The following is a 23,377-nucleotide window of genomic DNA, read 5'->3' as shown; positions in this document are numbered from 1 at the left end:
TAGCTTACTGTAATGTGCCAATAATCATTATATTAAACTAAGATCTTAGTTTCCCACATTAATATAATGAACTGGCACAGATTATTTGTTTCTATCTTGGTAAGATAGAAACAAATAATATATTTGGGGAACTGCACTAACCAGCAAATTTCTTAAACTTATAGCTGCCTGAAATTCATTATACCATCTGCTTTCTCCTCTTCTATTATATCATTACTGTAATTATACCAGGAATAGGAGAAATCCACTGCAAAAGCATTTATTAGTTTTTCGGGACTGCATTTCATTACATGAGCAAAGAAATAAATAAATAAATAATGGAGACAGAAATAGAAATGGAAAGAAAGTGGAAGGAATATGTATCTAAAATTTTTTTTAAAAATATTAAGTATGAGGCAAATATAGCCAAAGTTAAAGCCAATAAATAATAAATTTACCCCACTGAGGCCAAAAAAGGTGTGAAATATCACTAAAATGACACCGATAAAACAACCACAAAATAAAAATAGATATGAGACAAAGCAAGGAACAAAAAAATAGATATTTTTGTTTAAATATAGATATATTTTATTATAAAAATTACCTATATTGTTTGTCTTATATCTATTGTTCTTTTGTGGTCGTTTTATCTGTGTCATTTTAGTGGTATTTCACAGCTTTTTTGCCTCTGAGTGGTGACGGTATAAATTTATTATTTATTGGCTTTTAACTTTGACTATATTTGCCTCATACTTAATATTTTTCAAAAAAATTTTAAAGGAAGGAATTCCTAAAAATTCCTTCCATTTCTACTTCTGCTTTTGCTATTTATTTGTTTCTTTGCTTGGATATTGTTTATAGCAGCCACTTATATTCATGGTCATCTTTTTCTTTTCTTTCCTTTTTTTTTTTCATTCTCCAAACTTATTATTATTATTATTTTTACAGTTTTATATATATATATATATATGTAATAAATATGTAAATAAAAATAGTGGGGATAAGAGAAGCAGGAAAGAGGTAAGTAAAAAGTATGAAAGAAGTGAGAAAATAAGGGAACAATTTAATACATATATAAAGAAATAAGTCAATAAAATTATACTATATATACACATGAATATTTTGTCGTATATTGCGCAATTCTGGTATTGTTTTCAAGTGTCAACAACCATAATTGTCCGACAAGACGACAATACAGTGTCCTAACATAAAGTACATGCCATGACAAAATAGGATTACATCAAAATATAGTATGGGAAAGGGGGGGGGGAAACAACTATATACAATAATGCAAGATTTAAGGAATTAAGCTTTAAGGGAGGATATAAAGAATGCCAGCATGTAATTTAAAGTTGATATGACAGAGGTCGAGACAACAGTAAAAATAATAAGCAATGAAACTAAAATTAGAGCTGAAGCTGAAATAAAAATGAACAAAGAATCAGGCTAGAGCTAAAGCCAAAATGAAAAAAGACAGAGAAAGAGTAGCCAAAGATTATTGTTGGGCATAGACAAAAGGTTAAAGGTGGAAATGCATATAAATTTATAACCAGATTATAAGTAATATTATAGCCATTTAGCTAACTGGAGGCAAAACAAAGTAGGTAATTAGGATAGAAATAGACACTCCTGCCTTGTATTACACTAATAGCCCAGAGTGTAGAAAAATGGTAGATTTAGGAAAGTAGATATGAACGAAGAAAATATAGTTGGAGCTTGGGTTATCTAGGTGAGCAACTTCCTGTCCGTACTAGTGACAGTCCTGGACATATATATAAGAGTGGTAAATTTAAAGTAGCGATAAGCTAAAGAATGGTAACTATAGATTAACATAGTAAATCAATGAAATAAAGAGAATGGATGATTAATACTAACTAAATGTACAACCTAGGAAATAATGTGAAATGAGTGATTAAAACTAACTAAAAAAGGAGAAAAAATGTTTTCAAAATTAATGAGAAATAATTTAGAAAGGTGCCTAGTAAGCACTGGGGCCGTGTTGTGTGAAGAATCACATTGCAAAGATGATATACCTAAAAGAGAAGAAAAAAATAACCATAAAAATAAAAATATACAAATGTATAGTGGCTACAGTGTTCATTATACATGTTATACATTAGATAGTATGAATCAGAGCTGTAATGCACAATACATTCTACGTTGATATTAATATTTGTAAAATATTAATATCAACGTAGAATTTTAATTGTGTTAAATTGGTTTTTAATTATTTTTTACTCTAATGTAAGTTTTTCGATTTTTTTCGTTTTAATTTCTGGAGACTGTCATACGGACGTGTTCTACGTACTATATTGAGCTAAACTCCTCTTATTATTTTACAAATTATACATGTATAAAAATCCTGAAATTAGCAATCATGGATACATGTTTTCCACCGTAGAAAACCGTAGTGACTACATGTCAATATGTCATATATTCATATCCAAACAAAAAGGACCAGAAGGAAGAAGAAAAGTAATCAAGGAAACAGATGGGTTATTTAGTTAGCGATTTGGTTAAGGCTAAACTGATCTGAAAAAAGCTTTTTATGGTTGATGATATTAATAGCTTTATGAAAAATGACAGTTTAGGCAAGCAATAGGAAATAGATTATTAATCAGTTTGCAATAGAATATTTTGAGATTGCTAATCACTAGACTGTAGTTGTTGCAAATAGTGGCAATTCTGAGTCACTGAAAGAAAATAATGTTGGAGTGGACAATTTTAGATATATTAGACTGCCAGTGGTTATAATTAATCACTTTGAAATTAAAAGCATCCTGTTTGTTATAGATGTCAATAACAGTGGACCCATTATCTATCTATGCATTAAAAAAATTTTTCTCCTAGTGATATTTATTAGAGCCAATGGGCGGAGCAATTACGTCACTACAAATGCGCAAGTAAATAATTACATAGGACATTTCCTGATTACATTTCGATCAGTGCATTATAATGTTAGTATTTTAGTATAATGTTATTATTATACAAATAATAACAAAACTATAAAAATATTTACGAAATACTAAATTATTTATAATCATACTCTACTATATCGGGATGATGGGTCCCTTCATCAACTAACGTTAATATAGAAAAAAACGTTATAATGGAAGGAACACAAATGGGTTACTGGGCAGAATCAGACACTTGCTGTTGACAATGTAGAGCACGTACATGCGATGCATGCCAACATTTGTTGCATTGCAAGACAACTGCCTCCATCACGTTCACCAATCTCGTGCCTATGTTTCACTGTTTAATACATGACCACACCTGGCATCATTTGATGTTCCATTGTAACATTTTTTGTATTTTAATGTCAGCTGATGAAGGTACCCATCGTCCCGGTAATTTGTATATTTGTAAATGCTTTAAATATTTGTATAGTTTGTAAATATTTTAGTTAAATATTTTTTTCCTGCTCTTTTGGATGCAACAATATTCCTCATGCATTATGGAACCCGAAGCAAAGGCATTTTCCTAAGCGACCTATGTAAACGCAGGTAAATAATTATATAGTGATATTTATTCGATCTTGAGAATGCCACATGGTGGGGTAGACAATAAGAGAAGAGGGATGCGGGTCGTGTGGTACAAGTGGGTGGGGCAATTACATCAGTACAAATGCACAGGTAAATAATTACATGGGTCATTTCCTGATTAGATATCGATTAGTGCTTTTCAACAGGATTGTCTTTTGCGTAGAAAAGATTTGACTTACTCCGTCATACCTGTACATTTTATGTAGAAAAGCGTGGGGGTTGGCAAGCAGGGGGCAAAAGCCCCCCTAGTTTATATTAATATCCGAGTCCAAATATTGGCTGCTAAGTTGCAGGAATTTTTTTTTTCTAACGACACTTCCTGGGGGTATAGCTGACTACATACATTAAGAAAATTAGGATAGTCCAACATGCTTATGTCATCTACATATCTGAAAAAGTGACATCTTTTGGACATGAACGTTCATACCAATAAAGGTAAAGATTGGTTATAATGCAGGAAGCAGGACTGCCCATAGGCGCACCTTGTATTTGGTGATATACTGTGTCCATCAAACAAAAAGTTGTTTAAGATACATAATTTTACCAGATTATTCCAATTATCATCATCATCATCATCAGCCATTTTCAATCCACTGCAGGATGAAGGCCTCTCCAGCAACTTTCCAGTTCCTTCTATTTTGAGCACTGGCCATCCATTTACTACCCACAAACTCATGAATTTCATCTATCCATCTCCGCCTTTGTCTTCCAGGATTTCTTCTAGCTCCTCTTGGGTACCATTCTGTTATTTTTTTTAGTCCATCTGTCATCATGTCTTCGAGCTATGTGTCCTGCCCAAGACCATTTTAGTTCTTTAGTTTTGATAAGAATATCCTTTACTTGAGTTTGCTGCCCAATCCATGTGTTTCTCTTCTTATCTAACAGTCTGATTTCCAATATAATTCATTCCATTCTTCGCTGTGTAGTTCTCAGCTTCTCTTCCATTCTTTTGGTGAGTGCCCAAGTTTCACTTCCATAAGTCATGGTGGGGAGTATACATTGGTTCATTATTTTACGTTTCAGACAAACTGGGATATTGCTCTTCAGTATATGACTATATTTCCTAAATGCTATCCATCCAAAATTTATTCTTCTCTTGACTTCCAGCCATTTATCATTATTACAGCTAATAACTTGTCCCAAATAAGTATATGACTCCACCTTTTCAATTACTGCTCCTTCAATCATTATTTCCCTTTCTGTGGCATACTTGTTCATCATTACTTTTGTTTTAGCCATATTCATCTTTAGTCCTAAATCCTTACTAACGGTGCATAACTGATTAAGATTTTCCTCTAATTCTTTGGGATCGTGGCATATGACCACAATGTCATCTGCAAATCATAAATGGTTTAGGTACTCTCCGTTCACATTGACTCCTTTCTGCGACCAGTCTAATCTTCTGAAAGCTTCCTCAAGGGCAGCAGTAAACAGCTTCGGGGATATTGTGTCTCCTTGTCATACTCCTTTCTCAATTTTAAATTTCCTACTGTCTTTGTCTAGTCTAATAAAGGAGGTAGCACTCTCATATATTTTCTTCAAAATCATAATATATGGGGTATCTATGCCTTGTCTTTGCAGTGCCCGAAACATTTCATTATGCTGTATGAAGTCAAATGCCATTTCATAATCCACAAATGCCAGGCATAATTGTGTTTTATATTCATTTGCTTTCTCCATTAGCTGTGATATTATGTGAAGGTGATCCATAGTTGAGAATCCTGTCCTAAAGCCAGCTTGCTCTTTTGGTTGATTCTCATCAAGTATTCTTTCTAATCTGTTAGTAATGACCCTTGTGAACAACTTGTAGATGTGGGATAACAAGCTAATTGGTCTATAATTTCCAATTTCTGATTTATCTCCTTTCTTATGCAGCAAAACTATGATTGCATTATTCCACTGCTTAGGCGTCACACCTTTTCGAATGCACTGTGTGAAGAGCCTTGCCAGTTTTTGTGTTATGTCTCTTCCTCCCAATTTTAACAACTGTACAGTAACTTCATCTTCCCCGGGGCTTTCTGATTCTTCATTTTCTTCAATGCATGTTCTACCTCATCAGGAAGAATATCGGGTATGTTGTATGTGTTGCTACTTTGCAATCCATCTTCCTCACTGCTGGCATCATTCCCTCGCTCCTTGTATAATTCTCTATAGTAGTCTTCTGCTATTTGAATTATGCCTTCTCTGCTGTTTATAAGTACACCATTGCTATTCTTCAGCTTCAGTATCATTTGCCTTTCTGTATTACTGCTCGTGGCTGTTGATTTAAATCCTTTGTTTTCCCTTAATGCTTGTTCTACTTTTCTTGTGTTAAATCTTCTTATGTCCTCTCTGAGTTTCTTTCTAATGGCTTTTCATAACTCAGTATACTCAATTTTATCCCTGTCAGTGTTTTTCTTGCTTTTTATTTGTTGTCTTTGGTTCATCATGACAAGTGTTTCTTGACTAATTTTTTCTTCTTTGGACTTCTTTTTCCCTATAGGTTTCTTGGGCTTTATCACTTTCAGAAAGTTGTAATATTCCTCTTCAATATCTTGGTCCTGAGCAGTCTGCAGTAGCTCAAACTTGTTCTTAAGTTCCAGTACATACTGCTTTTTCTCCTCTTCTGTTATCTCAAAGACCTTTGTATTATTTACTCGAATCAGTTTTTTCCTTTCCTTTCCTACATCTATATCAAGTGTACATCTTACCATTCTGTGATCACTTCCAACATTTACCTTATTCGGGATGGTAACATCGTTCACAATATATCTTCTGTTAGTGAGGATGTAGTCGATTTCATCAGTAGTTAATCCATTTGGATTCTTCCATGTCCACTTTCTGTTCACTCTTTTCTTGAAAAAAGTGTTCATTACTGACAGTCCTTGAGATTCTGCAAATTCCACAAGTCTTTCACCAATTCCAAAATTTCCTATAGTTCCCCTTTCTGTGCTGTTTTGTCTTTTTCCAACCTTAGCATTAAAGTCCCCCATAATAATAGTGTAGTGCGTTTTCTTCTCATCTAGAAGACTCTCAATTTCGGTGTACATTTCTTCAACCTCTTCATCATCATCGCTCGATGTTGGTGCATAAATCATTATAACCTTTAGCTTGTATCTCTTAGAAATCTTGAGTATTAGTCTTGACAACCTTGGTGATGTACTTTTGAATTCCAAAATGTTGTTTTTAAAATCTTTATGGACCAGAAACCGAACTCCACATTCATTCCTTTCACTGTTTCCATTGGTGTACAGCAGATTTCCACTTGATAAACTTATAAGTGATTCATTTCTTCTTCTTGTTTCAGCCAAACCGATGATATTCCAAACCACATTTTCTAATTCCTTTTCCAGCTCTAATATCCTGTCTTCACCGATGAGTGATCTTACGTTACAACAGGCCAAGTTCAGTTTCCGTGCATGGCAACCTGGTCGTACCCAGAGATTCTTAGCACCCTCTGCTTCCACTCTGATCCTCTCGCTGCCGTAAGAGGGAGAGTGAAAGCTGCTGGGAACTGAGGGCCATTTGTTTTGTCATGCTGTCATATGCTGGAGGGTTTGGTCTTTTCCTCTTCATACTGACCAGGCGTCTTGAAGAGAACCACTCTACACGTTCGTTGCCACCTAAGTGATGTAACAGGGCTTACCATCGAGAAGGTGTGCATGAGTGGATTTTAGGGAGGCAGGCCAACCGGACTTTTCCAAAATCTTCTGTAGGAGGTTTTCAAAATATTTTGACATTCCTGATAGATGTTTTGAAAAACATTATAAAGATTATCTAAATTAATGCTGGTGAAGAAGCAATGGAAATCGATTGTTTGAATTACAGTAGTATGACATGTTTTTAGCTTATCTAAGACCTATAGATTATTGCAAATAATATTGTTAAAAGGAATAATGCTCATTATTGGTTTTAGAAGTTGTTCTAGAGCCTTTCCAGTAACTTGGGCATAGCTATTTTTGCGTGAGGTGATGAACCTGAAACTAATAGGTGTTTTGTGGAATTTGGGTATGAAGTAAACACACGGAAGTTGAAATTATTGATGTTAAGCTTCAGAGTTTTATTTAATGCCAATATTTTTTAGATAATGATGTTGTGTGATGATGTAATGGGTTTTGTAGGTAGATTGTAATTCTTTTTTTAAAATAGAGGCATAGATAGCTTTGCAGATTAAAGCATAATTTTTGATGCTTTGTCTACCGTGGTGATAATGAAATGTTTATGAAGGTCTAGTAATTTCTTTTTGATGTTGGCAAAGTTATAGAATTTGAATGATTTATTCCATAGAGATTTAGACCATAATTTGGAATACCTATAGACTAGATCCTCGAAAACTGTATTGATCCATATTTCGTATGCTTCAATAGGGTTATTGTGTTTGTAGGCTGAGCGTATGCTATAATCTAAAATGCCTTGGTAGAGCTGATTTTTGAAGGATGCAAAGTTAGGGACAAGTCTGAATAAACCATGATAGAATGTCTTTCAAATCAGGATGGATAACAATACCCAAATCTCCTGTAATTATATGACCAAAATTGTTATCTATGTAAGGCAAGTAATTGGTATGTTTGTAAATGCAGTCATCTAAGTTATAGGCATTGTCACCTAATTTGGAAGTGGTGGTTTTGCAGTTACATGCTATAAGACTAAATGGTTTAGCATATTTGTATCTGACTGAAATATGAATACCAGAGTTGGGAATAGGTAGCAGATTGTTATACATGTTGCTATGCTTATTGATGTCATTCATAAATTTATGCTGGAATTTTAATATTAAGAATGAATGTGGTTCACTCTTATTAAAACTCCAAGCTTTAAATCTAAATTTATGTCTTTAATGAGGTGAAAGAGCTGATAATAGGTAAAGTTATAAGTAGAACTGATTCTATATAAGACTTTGAGAATGCTATGCTTAATACAGAAAAATACGTTGTGTACTGAATGCAGATCTACATCAATATTATCCCAATCTTTAAGCACTGGTAACTTCTTCACAGTGCATAAATCTTTAAGCACTTGTAACTTCTCCACAGTGTATAAAGATTGGGATGTTTACTGTGTTAATCCATAGTTACTGTTCTTTAGCTTATCACTACTTTCAACTTACTACTCATGTATATGTCCAAGGCTGTCACTAGCTTCTTTGTTATTGTTATTTGGTTTTTAGGAGCATTAGCAACCAAGGCCATATTGCTCCGGGGATATGCGGTGGTCATTCCCTGACCTTTCCGCATCCTCCGTATTTGGTGGTCACGGGTTCCAACCCTGGTCTAATCAAGAAGTGTGTGCTACGCACTGCTGATCCTGCCCACCTGGCTACGGAGGCGCGTTGTCACTAGCACGAATGGGAACTTGCTCACCCGGGTAACCCAAGCTCCAACTATATTTTCTTCATTCATATACTGTCTACTTTCCTAAATCTATCATTTTTCCATACTCTGGGCTATTAGTGTAATACTAGGGTAGAAGTGTCTATTTCTATCCTAATTGCCTACTTTGTTTTGTCTCCAGTTAGCTAAACGGCTATAATATTACTTATAATCTGGTTATAAATTTATATTAATTTCTGCCTTTAACCTCTGTCTACGCTCAACAATAGCCTTTGTCTGCACTTAAGCCTCTGTCTTTGTTCTTTTTCATTTTAGCTTTAGCTCTAGCCTGAGTCTTTGTTCATTTTTATTTCAACTTCAGCTCTAATTTTAGTTTCATTATTCATACTGTTGAATTATATATATTATATATTATATAATAATATAAAGATAATATTATATATTATCTTTATATCCTCCCTTATAGCTTAATTCCTTAAAGCTTACATTATTGTATATAGTTTGTTTTTTCCTTTTCCTATTCTATACTTTGATGTAATGCTATATTGTCATCTTGTCAGACAATTTTGGTGGTTGACACTTGTAAATGACACCAGGATTGTGCGATATATGACAATATATTCATATGTATATATAGTATAATTTTAGTGACTTATTTATTTGTATATGTATTAATTCATTCCCTTCTTTTCTCACTTCTTTCATACTTTTTGCTTACCTCTTTCTTATGTTTTGTTTATCCCTGCTCTACAATTCTTTACTTACTTTTCTTACCCCTGCTACTTTTATTTACATACTTATGCTATTATGGTCATGAGGTCCTTTCAAGCTATCAGTTACCTTGGTCCATAATCAACTTCCTTTTTCATACTCTTGCTTCTCCCATTTATCCCTGCAATGTATATATATATTATTTATTTAATTAAGGAATAGAAAGAAAATGTGTTTTCCAGAGATTATTATAAAATTATTTTCTACTTTAATAACATGCTTTAAAATCACAGTTTTTCAATATCTTATTTCTTGTGGTAATTTGTGAGTATAACACTGACAAAACTTTCTTAATAAAACTATTTTAAATTTGAAATGTTATTTTCTCTATCTCAATAACAAAATTTTCTGTTTAGAAAAGGTACCACACCATCAAAGATTATCATTAGAAAAAAGGTTTGATGCTATTCAAGAATTTCTCAAAAGAGAACTGCAGGAAAAGAAAATAGCAGTCTTTGACTTAAAGGAACAATACAGAATCTTGTCTACTGGTTGTGGAATTATTCTGAATACTGGTAATGACATATTTTGGGAGGATCCAAAAGTGGCTCAGTGGTTACTTGATCCTGATAAAGGTGAACCATCTTTGAATGATTTGGTGCTAAGCTATATTCCACAGGAAATTCATCTATTAGAAGGTTTGTGCTAATCTAAATGTAAAAAAATATATATATATTAGATTATTTTCTTCCCTTCTAGTATTCATGTATATTGTCATACTTTAGCCATTTCATATAAAGACTTTGTGTTGCTCTTTATATACAGGCACTCCTCGACTTATGTACTTAATTTTTTTTTTTTTTTTTTTTTTTTTTTTTTTTCAGGAACTAAGTGTGCTTTGTATGCAAGTCCAACTTCGGCCTTATAGATACTAAATACATGTACAGTACAGTAGAACTCATCGAGATTATAATCCTCAACAAACTTCATCAGGCCATATGTACAGTATTGTTTACAACATTTTACAATTTTAACCAAGTTAAATGATGCTGAAAAAACACAGTGAATAATAATGTAAAGTACAGTATTTATTCAAAAGTAATTTAATATAATACCGGTAAACAGTATTGTGTAGCATATCAAAAAGAACCAAAATAAACAAAAGTTTTCTCCTTTTTTTGGGTGGTAAAATTTAAAACAGTAAAAAGAGATTAGTAATCAATTACACGCACAGATTGCAACTAACATGATACATGCAAGTGAGATACGGAGTAACAAGTTTATGAAGCTTAAAAAATAGGAATGAAATAAGAATGAATATAGGATCTTGGTAAAACACCTTTCACCATTCCCAACACACTCTATTCCATGCCTCCTGTGGTCTTTTTTGGCGCCTCCGTAGCCAGGTGGGAAGGAGCAGCAGTGCGTAGCATACGCTTCTCGATTTAGACCGGGGTTCGAGCCCGTCACCATCAAATACGGATGATGCGGAAAGGTCAGGGAATGACCACCGCATATCCCCGGAGCAATATGGCCTTAGTTGCTAATGCTCCTAAAAACCAAATAACAAACAAACAACAACATCCTGTGGTCTTCCATCAAAAGGATGTAAGAAGGATTTTGACAAATCTCAATGCTAAGAAAGCTCCAGGTCCTGGTGATATTTCTCCACTTGTTCTCAAAACCTGTGCTCCTGAACTTACTCCTATTCTTTGCCGCCTTTTTTCGCTTTCTTATTCCAAAAGTGTTTTTCCTTCTTCTTGGAAATTTGCTCATATCCAGCCAGTTTTAAAAAGGGTGACAAATCCCTGCCATCCAATTATCATCCCATTGCAATTACATCTACTCTTTCTAAAGTAATGGAGAAATCAATTAACTGCCAACTCTTAAACTATCTGGAAACCTTCGATCGGGTCAATGATCGTCAATATAGATTCCATCAGTGTCGATCCACTGGTGATATTCTAGATTATGTTACCCATTTATGGACAAATTCAATGGAAAAGTTTGGTGAAACACAAGCAGTTGCTCTTGACATCTCAAAGGCTTTCGATCGTGTTTGGCATAAAGGTCTAAACAAGCTCTTCCATCTTATGGTTTGCCAACTGTTTTTTGTAATTGGTTATCCAGTTTTCTCTCTGACTGCTCACTGAGGGGGGTGATGGTGGTAGATGGCTCTCCATCTACTAACTTCTCCACTAATGCTGGTGTTCCCCAAGGTTCAGTTCTTTTCCCCACTCTTTTCCTCTTGTATATTAATGACCTTCTTCGATTGACTGGAAATCCTATCCATAGTTTTGCCGATGATAGCACATTGCATTCCACTTTCCATTTTGAGAAACCTTGCCCTGCTCAATCAGCTTCAACTTCTCGAATATCCGCTACCAATTCCTTAAATGCCGATCTCCAGTGGGGCAAAGACAACTTATTGATTTCAATCCTTCTAAAACTCAGTCTTGTCTTATATCTCGCAAAAAAGGATTCTTCTGCTCCTATGCTTATCTTTGGTGACACTCCAATTTCTATGCAAAATGATATATCTCTTTTGGGGATTACCCTGACTTCTAATCTCTCTTGGCACAAGCACATTACAAATATTGCTTCTTCTGCATCTAAAAAACTTGGTTTTCTTTTTCGCTCTCGGCTTTACTCTTCTTCTTCCAAACAGCTGTTCACTCTGTATAAATCCCAAATCCGCCCTACCATGGAATATAGTTTCCACGTCTGGGGCGGTGCCCCCAAATTTCTCTCAGGGTTCTTGATTCTGTTCAGAAAAGGGCAATTATTAATTAATGACTCATCTCTAACAAAGTCTCTCCACTCTCTGTCTCATAGATGTTTTGTTTCTGCTGCATGCCTTTTCTACAGATACTTCCATGGGCACTGTTCTTCTAAATTGGCTTCTATAATTCCCACTCTCTCTCTCTCTCTTTCAAAATAGTCTGAACATGTGCTGCCACCAGCCAACATCCATTTACTGTCCAACTTCATACTCACAGAACCAACTTTTCATCTTCCTCGTTTATTCATTCAACTGCCGTTTTCTGGAACAACCTTACTTCATACACATTTCCTGAAAATTAGTCTACAGAAGTTCAAGTTTAATGTCAACAAATATCTTCTTTCGTCTTCTCAACCTCCAATCCATGCACGGCAAATGGGCTGAGAACTGGCAACTGAAGTTTAACACTGACAAATGCAAAGTACTGCATATGGTTAGCAGTAACCCAACTGTGTGGTACTATACTCAGAGAAGTGGCGAGTGAAAGAGACCTGGGAGTAGTTATGCAGTCAGATATCAAGTCAGTGCAGACAGGCTGCCAGAGCAGGTCATGGAGTCTTGTCATATATTACTATCATATATAGAAATTTTGCCAGCAGAGACAAGGAAATGATTATCCCATTGTACAAGACAATGTTTCTCTTGCGTTACTGCTAACCATATGCAGTACTTTGCATTTGTCACTGTTAAACTTCAGTTGTCAGTTCTCAGCCCATTTGCCCAACTTATCTAGATCCAGTTGCAGTAGCCTACTGTCTTTACTGTCATTAACAACCCTGCCAACCTTTGTATCATCTGCAAACTTGGATATTAAGCCTGATATACCCTCATCGGTATTATTGATGAATACACAAAACAACAGTGGGCTCACCATCAAACCCTGGGGAACTCCACTAATAACATTAGTCCACAAAGAGCAGTGTCCATTGATTACCACTATGTCATCTCCAACTCAACTATCCCTTTATTCATTGCAGCAACTTGCCCTTAATGCTATACCGCTCCAATTTTTCCAGCAGTCTTCCATGTGCAACAGTATCAAAAGCTTTCCTGAAATCAAAGTATACGATATCAAAATTATTTTTTGCATCCAGTTCCTTTGTGACGACATCATAGTATCCAATCAAATTGGTCAGACAATACCTCCCTTTAACAAACCCATGCTGTGTCTTAACTACTACTGTAGTCTTGTCTAGATGATCCTGCAATGCTTCTTTAGGGTTCGAGCCCGTCACCACCAAATACGGAGGATGCGGAAAGGTCAGGGAATGACCACCTCATATTCCCGGAGCAATATGGCCTTAGTTGCTAAAGCTCCTAAAAACCAAATAATAATAATAATAATAACAACAATGCTTCTTTTATCAGCGACTCCATTAACTAACAGGTCTATAGTTACTTATGTCACCTTTTGAACCCCATTTGTGAATTGGGGACACATTTGCACACCTCCAGTCCATGGGGGACCTCCTCCTAGTCAAAGGAAGCTCTCGTAATTATGCTAAGGGTTTGCTTACTTCCTTTGCCACCTCCATCTTTTATATAACTGGATAGATCCATCCTCCCCAGGTGCCTTTCTTATGTTCAACTTCAACAATTTATCCTCCACTTTTGCTCTCAGTTATTACAAAATTATTATAGGATATCATGAGAAAAATTTATCTTCCCTGTTTCCAGTAATCTCTGATATTTTTATAAACCACATGATATTCTTATTATATTTGGTTCCTTGTAGTGTTTCGTGTCATAGTATGTAATGTCATTGTATTCATAATAGTTTTTCATGTTTTTTTTATTTATTTATTTTTTTTTTTTGATGGATTCACATATGTTATTCATAAAGAAAGAGGATGTAAAATTAAATTTTCATTCTTGCAATTTTCAAAATATATAAGATTGTAGAAGCATTATTTCCTATATAGTTGCTGACTCCATCACAGAGAAGTTGAATTTAATTATAATCAAATTGTTTGTTTTCTTTAACCTATTGCATTTATAATTGTACAATATTAATTTGACTCCTTTTTTTATAATTCTTGGTTTACAAAAAAAAAAAAAAAATAAATAAAACTAGAATTTTAAAACATATATAACTGGTAGATTTGCCTTACTGGAATGTCAGGGCATTTTCATTTGGACCTCTGAATTTATAACAAATCATAGGTGAGGTGAATAGGGATGAAATTTTATACAAAATTCCAGCCTAGCCTAGTGCTTTGAAATCACAACACATACATTATTTATGTAATCATAATATTTGCTAATTATTTCTCTTTTGTCACTTCTTGTTAGGTATGGTAAAGTCACAAAGTTGTAGAAGCTTGGGACTGGCAGTGAATATTGATGTAGCGGGTGAATTACGAGCTTCTACCGAGGCTGTACTGACATATCACTTAATGGATAAATTGTCAAAGCACCTGAAGGAACAGAAATTAGAAAGAATATTTTCAGGTTTGCATTCTTAAATATCATAAGCATATTTATTTATTAAAAAAAACTCAAATTTTCAAAAAATAATCAGCTTTAAATAAAACAAGCATATAATTCTTAATCCAATACATTAATAAACTGAGGACTAGCTTGCCCTTCTATACATTTAGTGACTAGCAGAATTCCAAATGCCATAAATAATACTGTAATCTTAATATTTGAGTTAGAAACAACCTCCTTATGTACCTCCAGAAACATTACAGTAAAAGCCCACAAATTCAGGCTGACTTCTTTATTTGTCTGCATTGTATTTATGCAAAATTGAGATTCCCTTCTAAATAAGTATTTAATGATAATATTCTGAAATTCTTTCAGAATGGTTTTACAATCACTTTGTAAGAGAAGTAAAAGCATTCAAAATGAAAAATAAATAAATTAACTAAATTAATAATTTTTATTTTTTGATAATGTACCTGCAAATCCATCTGATGAAAATTTATCATACAATGATGATATTATTAAGTACTTTTTCCATTTATGTTGAAGAGGACTTTTTTTTTTTTTTTTTTTTCCTGACAGTTCTGACAGGAGAAAGGATAGGGGCCAATATTAAAAATGATAAAATAAAGTGCGCTATGTACAGCTGGGCTGCAGTTTGAATTAAGTTAAATGATGCTAATGTTTTTATTTATATAGATAGAGCCAAAGATAGTGTCTGAACAAAGTAGCAAAAAAGGATATTAATATGGATAACATTAGAAAGTGGCTTGAAGGAGAAATATCAACGTTTTTAAGGGAGAATAATTTGTAGGCAGAGTAAGGTGCGAAAAAAAAAAAAAAAAAAAAAAGAATAAAGTAAAGAAGAAGTTGCTTTGATACTCTTATTAATTTTGATAATTCTGACAAGGATTTGAAATAAATATTTCTGTTCACAAATAAGAATGAAGTTATGGGATTCCAGTTCACCAAAACATTTCTGATTCAAAGAAGACAGTAGACCGGGGAGGATCCATGCATATCTGATTAAATTTATGTTATTAACATTTAACACAATTAAGGTTTATTAGTTGAAGAATCATGTCATTTTATAATTAAAGTTAGCAACATTATGCAAGGAAGCAGAGCTTATACAGCACCAACAAAAAAAAAAAAAAAAAAAAAAAAAAGAAGAAGAGAGAGAATGCCTTAATTTCCCCATTCCTCTTAATAATTTGTCCTATCTTTCCTTAAATTTATTCAAACAACTCACCTTCAATATTAGTTGGATGCTTATTCCAACAATTGATTATAATCTTTGAATGAATGAATGTGAATTTCCACACATCTATTGTGCACCATCCTTTGCCTCCTTGTGCGTTTCATTCTGAGAAGAGGTAAAGATGCCATCAGCATTTAGTTTACTTAAAACTTTTTAAAACCTTACAGACTTCAATTATGCCACCACACAGATGTCTAGCTTCTAGAGATTGCAATATCAGAACTTCAGTCTTTCTTAACATCCTTTCATGCTGCCAACTACATGGCAGCCAACTCACCACATTTATGATGGAAAATTTTTTTTTTTTTTTTTATGCAATTCGACTTCCTCTGTCATAATACAATTGGTGAACAATAGTTTCTCTGCCTTTTTTCAAGTTTTCTCTTTCTTTTTTGCACAAAAATAATAAAACTATGCTAAAATTGAAAATTTTTAAAAATTTTACAAATTTCCACTTGTTTTCATTAATGATTTGGCCATCAGGCTATCTAGTCCAGTGCTTCTCAAATTATCTGTGGTGAAGGACCAGTTTCTTTTATTTCCAATCCGTCATGGACTGATACTTTTGTAAAATATAATAAAAATGAATTACCCTCTCAATTTCTCTTATTATCTCATTGTGGATCACACTTTGAGTAGCATTGATCTAGTCTACGTTGCAAAATAAAACATAGGATAATTTTACTTTGTTATGTGCAATTCTTTCATCTTACTAAAAGATATTGAAATATCTTTCAGTAAAATGCAAAAAAAAAAAAAATATGTGCATGATTCTCTATGCAGTGCAAAATCTGGAAAAGGTAATGTTAGCCTTGTGTATTTTATGTAAATATGATTTTTCGATTTCAGATGGTAAGAAATGCAGTGTAATCAGACATTTGTAAGAAACAGTGTGCAGCACATAGAAAGGATTGCAAAATTAGATAGTGCTTTGCAGTGATGACAGTGATACTGTTATATGCATTCAGCGACAGTAGTGAAATAGCAAAAAAAATTATTGCAGAAGGACAAAAATAACTGGCATTTATTAGTTACCTGAAAAGATAGAAGAGGTCATGATGGCCTTGAAAAATGGGCTATTTTCATTTGCTGCAGATGACAGTAATCAAAGTGATTCTAACCTAAATCCTATTGTCCTGACCTTTTGTAATAAAAGAAATTGTCAAATCGAAAGACGCTTGTTCTCTAAAGGGTTCGTCATTTGGCATCTTATTCTGAATAACCCACAGATGTGTCACTCCTTCAAAAAAACTGTGGAACTCAGAGTTGATAATGTGCCTGTTGTGGTGGGATTAAAAACTGGGGTAGATAGTGTTTAAAGCAGAGATTTAGCACTTGGTGGTAGTAGGCTGTCCTTCTTATCTTATTAATTTCTGTGATGAAAAAGGAGCTGCATGCCATGCTGTGAGAGTGGATGAATATTTGACAGACATCTACTGCTATCCAAAAAGAAATGCAAAAAGGAAAGGTTTAAATGATTTCGACAATGCAAACTACTGAAATAAAAGGTATGTTGCAGCATGCATTTATATATATTGACTGTCTTTAGTTAAATTTGTAACTCTACTGATAGAAGAGTGAAACCTTTGACAAGTCTATTTAAAGAAGAGGTCAGAAGTGGCATAAAAAGGCATGTGAGCAGTTTTCAGAGTTAAGGTTAGTGTGCAGAAATTGAAAAGTACTACAAGCTATCACTAGTGAGTGGTATAGTCTCATGTTCATGAACCAAGAGTTTCGAAAGAAGAACAATTAATGAATTAAAGTAAAAAAACTTCCAAGTTACAAAATTCTGGCAAAAGCAGTCCTCAGTGGGCCAAACAAGTTGATAATGTTTCTCTCTTCTGGCAGGACTAAGCAGTTTTTTTTTTTTTTTTTTGTTTTTTTTTTTTTTAAATGTTATCACATCTGTATACTGATATCATTACTAGTATGGTGAAGAATTTTATGTATAAATTTGTTATAACAACAATTATTAAATCTTCCGATTCCATTTTGTAATTTGATTACTGTGTACAGACTAAAGCAGAAAGATCATTCTGACTTAATCATAGGCATTTCTACCATCAAGGTCATGAAAATGTTCTTTTGTTCAGTTAGGAAATACTTCACTGCTGCATATGACTACGTAGTGTACAAGTACATTGAAAAATGATATTCTTATAAATGCCAAGATAGCATGCATTTAATGATTTCACATTGCATCATTTTCAAATTTGAAATTTTTTGCGGACAAGTTTCCATTAGTTCTTGGTGTTGTTAATAATAAAGAATTAGCTGAAGCAATAGATGTTTTGCAGCATCGAGTCTGACTGTTTCATTGTGAGAACGTACTAGATGCAATAATGACAGTAATCATTATTGATTTGCAATACACAAATAAGCATGAAATAAAAAAAATTATCTCAAATCATCCTTGGCATTTTAGTAATTTCTCATAGAAATTCTGTGTGCCAGAAAATATATGAACAGGCAGGGAGGGAAAAAGAGAATTCAGATTCTCTCTTTCTGTGAAGCTTTGGAAATGCTCTTGACAGCCAAGTCTGAACAGCAGCACCATTGTTATCAACAAAACTTTGACTCAGCATTTCAGAAGAGATGTGCAGAAGAAGAAGGAGAGGCCTGACAGTCCAAACAGAAATTTACAGACAGAAAAATCCTAGGTAAGTTAATCTTTAAAAACATACTTTATTAGTAAACAGTCCTGTGGCTGTTTTTAAAAGTGGAAGTTCCTGTATATCATTTACAGAACTCCATGGGCTGTTCTAGCAGTCTGTTTGAGCTGCTCAGAGAATTTCACATTGGAGTGTAGAATTGTGATCTTTTTTCTCATCAACAAACCTCAACCATTGAGTTTTGTGCTACCCAAATGGTATATTATTCTGGGATTACTGTTATCTATATGTAACACTTAGATCAATGTTAAACTGTAGTTATCACTTTTCACCCTATCTGATTATTTTTTTAGATTTTATTTATTTATTTCGTATGATGTGATCAATACACGAAGGAACCAGTTTTTTTTTTTTTTTTCCTTGCTTCCTTCGTGTATCGTGGCCGGGATATCCAACCAACCGGTTGGTTCGGCACCATCGTGATATCCAGCCCGAGGCGGGAATCGAACCCGTGACCTTTGGGTTGCTAGGCAGGCACTACTTTACCTACTTTACCTACCCGGCTAGCCCGGTCAGCATTTTTTTATATCCTCTATTATCATACTCCGATTATTATTATTAACTACTATGTCCGCCTTTGTATCAACAGCAAAGTTAGAAATCACACTTGAAATACCTACATAAATATCATTAATAAATATTAAAAAAAGAGTAAGGAGCTCAACACCCATCGCTGTGGAATGCCACTCATCACATCCGTCCATGGAGAGAAGTGACCATTTATAACCACTCTTTCTCTCCTACCATTTATTCATGCCTTTATCCTTAGTAATATCTTTCCATAATGCCACATTGCTCCAATTTACACAGCAGTTCTACATTTGATATAATAGCTGTTTGTTTGTTTGTTATTTGGTTTTTAGGAGCATTAGCAACTAAGGCCATATTGCTCCGGGATATGCGGTGGTCATTCCCTGACCTTTCCGCATTCTCCGTATTTGGTGGTGACGGGCTCGAACCCCGGTCTAATCAAGAAGCGTGTGCTATGCACTGCTGCTCCTTCCCACCTGGCTACGGAGGCGTGATATAATAGCATCAAAGACTTTCTGAAATATAAGTATATAATGTCAAAATTATTCATTGCATTCAGTTCCTTTATAGCAACTATGTTGTAGCTTATCAGTTTGGTGAGGCATCATCTCCCTTTCACAAACCCATGCTGTGATCACCTTATGACTCCACTCCTATCAAGATGATCCTGAATTACTTCTTTAACTAATGATATCATTATGGCAGCGTTGCATAACCAGTGCAACGTTGAATCAGTTTGGTGTGATATAAGTACTGGGAAGCCAAGTGGTCAGGAGCAGGCGTGCAGTAGCACATGCTCTTTGAGTAGACCGGTGTTAAAGCCCCTGATTGCTAAATGTGATGATCTGCCAACCCACACTGGATCAGCGTGGTAGATTATGGTCCTTTTCCCTCAACATGAATCGTCAGGAGGCTTCCATCCTGCAGTGGATTGACAATGGCAGCAGTTTACCTTACCTTACCTAAGTAAGGGGAAAACAAAATTGAGAGTAGGAGTGTGTTATAAGCCTGCTGACTATGATGGGTATATCAAACAGCTGTACCAACCCATGAATTCTAGCCATGTTGACTGGACTTTGTGGGTTCTTGGTCACTCACTCACTAACAAGACTTTTGTAGATTTCTTGGATAACTGTTTTCTACAGCAGCATTTTAGACATGCAATGGAGGAATCAATACTCTTGATCTGCTTATTAGCAGTGATTCTACATGTATTAAGAATCTTAGGTAAAAGACCCACTGGGCAGCAGCAATTACAGTGTACTCAGATCTGTACCCTTAATATCATTACAGCCACTCCCCGACTAACGTAAGGGTTGTGTTCTGTGGAACTCTATGTAAGTCGAATTTTGCATAAGATGGAATTTCCCTAACTAAGGAAATTGGGGCAATTCTGCACTTGCAACTATGCACACTGAATTTGATTGAAGCAAAAAAGAAATGTTCAGTGGGTATGTAAATAGAATTATTCAATTTTTTTATCTCATGCACAGGGAAAATTACAAAAGTGTACAAAATTACAAAAATTTCAAAATTATAAAATTACAAGTTCTACCTTTCAAAATTATAAAATCGGCAAGTTTTACCTTTTGAGCATCGTTGCCAGAATTAACTCTCCAGCTGATAAGCATGCTGCTGCAGAAGTTAAGGGCCGTGGAGATTTAGAAGGGGTTTGTTCCAATGCGTCACAAAATTTTTCTGCAGTTGCAGAATTGTCACTGGCGACTTCATCGCATACTTTAATGTTGTGGAAACCAGTGTGATACTTGAACCTATTAAACCACCCTTTTCTTGCCACGAACTTGGTTGGAGTTTGCTCTACTTATCGTTAATAAATATCGTTAATAAATAAATAAAACGTTCTTGCTTCAATGGTCGTTAGTAGGGCTTGCATAAAACCGAGAAATTTCAAAACCGAGTTTAACCGAAGTTTACTCTTAAAACCGGTTTTAAAACCGATTTTCTCAGACTTAGGGAAAATAATTAAAAGCTTATAACACAGGTATTTATTTTATCTTGGGTAGATTGTACAAATCATAATCAAATCTTTTAAACAAAATCTATCACCTCTTATAGTTAAAAAAATAAAAAAAATTAAAATGCTCCAAAATAGTAACCAGCTTGAGATTATACAAAATTACAAATTGTATTCAAATCCTTTGAATAAAAACTATCTTCTTGTATAGTAAACAAAAAAATAATAAGCCCTATAATAATAAATAAATAAAAATAATGTGAAAAAAAACATCTTGGGGAAATTACTTTACTATTTATTGCTCACCTTTTTTCTGAAAATGATCCTTTAAAAAACATAGTATATTAAGCATTTTTCCTGATAGACTTGACCTTATTTTTGTATTAAAGAGACCAGTGATCGAAAACACTCTCTCAGATTGGACACTTGTTGGTTTAATGGTCAGCAGTGCTCTATAAACTTTCTCCAGCTTTTCACTTCTACTGCTAGTTGCCTCCAAATTTTTAAATTCTTTGCTGATTTCCAATTCACTCGGATATTTTGAAGGCTCTTCAGTTAATGTCTTTGTTTTCTTCTAAAAGAACAGTTCGTTTATTTTCAGTTTCTTCATTCAATGCTAAGACTCCTTCGGAATGTTTTGCCAATAATCTCTGATAAATCTCTTCAGCATGCTTTTTCAAAACTTGCTTACTTGGAAAATCAAAAGTCCTTGAACCTGAATCTTCTTTCCTAAACTTTTTGGGGTTGTGTAGATAGCTCAGCAAAGCCACAGTTTCGCAATTTCGTCTTGCATTGTAACGCTGCAAAAGGCTTTGGTGAAACTTTAAAGCAAATGGGTTTTCTGCTGTATCAAGCTTAGCAAGCAGAAATTCTATTGAAGACTCTGCTTTAAGTAAGTCTGTATCTTCTGAGGTTATAGCCTTCAGAATCATTTCAACTGGTCGCAAAGTTTCACATAGCAATTCAAGTGTTTTCCAGTCATCGTCAGACACATCTTCAGTTGACAGTACTGCACAGAGCATTTGGAATGCAATTTTTCAATTTCAAAAATCTCTCAATCATATAGAATGTGCTATCCCATCTAGTCTTGCAATCTAATATAAGTTTATATTCTTTCCCATTAATTTTTGCTTTAACAAAATTTTGTAATATGTCACTTTTGGTAGACGATTTTCGAAAAAGCTTGCAAATTTTTCTGACTTTGTTAATAGTTTGTGCAATATTCGCCATTGGATTGAAGAAATAAATGAGCTCATCGGTAAAGTCGGTTTGATAAAACATGCCTTGCTGTCTTTCTTCAACTTCATCATCACTACTTTCTTCATTATTTTCATTTTCTTCATTGTCTTTGGGAGACTCAGAGACTGTGGCACCATAATTGATTGCTTTTTTCATAAAGTACATCTAGATCGTATGTATAGCTTAGCTTAATTAAGAAGAAAATTAAGCTAAGCTATACATACGATCTAGTTATTACATTACAGCACATAAGGACTCCTTAAAAATCAAGAGTAAAGTACATCTATAACTGACAGATGTATACAATAGGCTATACATTGTTGATGATTAGGCGTAATTTGCTTGCCAAACTGAATCATCATTGCTGCTCCATCGGTGGTGCAAGCAACAATATCCTCATCCAAGTTCAAACCAAATTCCTTCAAGTGCCCATTAGCAATTTGCACAGTTCTTCTGCTATCAAGTGAACCATTAATCTCAATAAGACCTAACGACCAATGATTGTCTTTTGAATGAACATTTACATTCATATACCTTTTATTTTGTATAGCCGTATATTCGCCTAGCCTCAATGAATACCGTGCACCCAAAACCAATGAATTTTTGAAATGCTGAATGAGTTCTTCTTTAGTTTTATAATAATTCAGAACCATATTTTTAATTCCATTCACTGAGGCTAGTGGTAATTTATCGTATTTATTTCTCTGAAGGTGAAGGCTTGATTGTATAAACTCACTCTTGGCAATTGAATTAACAGAAAATCCATCTAAAGCAGCTAATTTTGAAATCTCTTCTTCCATAGATTTTTTAACGATAAAGTTTTCTAATGTTCTTACCATTTTTACGGGAGGTTCACTGTTATCTTGTTTAATGTCAATCTGATGCATTTTCTTTAAATGCAACATCAAAGATGATGTAGATCCTCCAGACGACTTCATTATCTTCT

General features: G+C 34.2%; 1 protein-coding gene across 1 annotated transcript in view; it reads left to right on the top strand.

Annotated features, from left to right (window-relative positions):
* The window catches only part of PolQ (DNA polymerase theta), a 277,127-nt gene that overhangs the window by 166,186 nt on the left and 87,564 nt on the right, over window positions 1-23,377 (top strand). The window contains exons 15-16 of the mRNA XM_090380240.1: window positions 9,961-10,242; window positions 14,619-14,777. Of these exons, the coding sequence (XP_090236366.1) occupies window positions 9,961-10,242; window positions 14,619-14,777 (441 nt within the window). The remainder of the gene's footprint in view (window positions 1-9,960; window positions 10,243-14,618; window positions 14,778-23,377) is intronic.

Source organism: Mastigoproctus giganteus, chromosome 8, assembly GCF_048544385.1.
Source record: "Mastigoproctus giganteus isolate SK-2022 chromosome 8, ASM4854438v1, whole genome shotgun sequence".
NCBI classification, from domain to species: domain Eukaryota; kingdom Metazoa; phylum Arthropoda; class Arachnida; order Uropygi; family Thelyphonidae; genus Mastigoproctus; species Mastigoproctus giganteus.
This window is presented reverse-complemented; position numbering and strand designations above follow the sequence as displayed.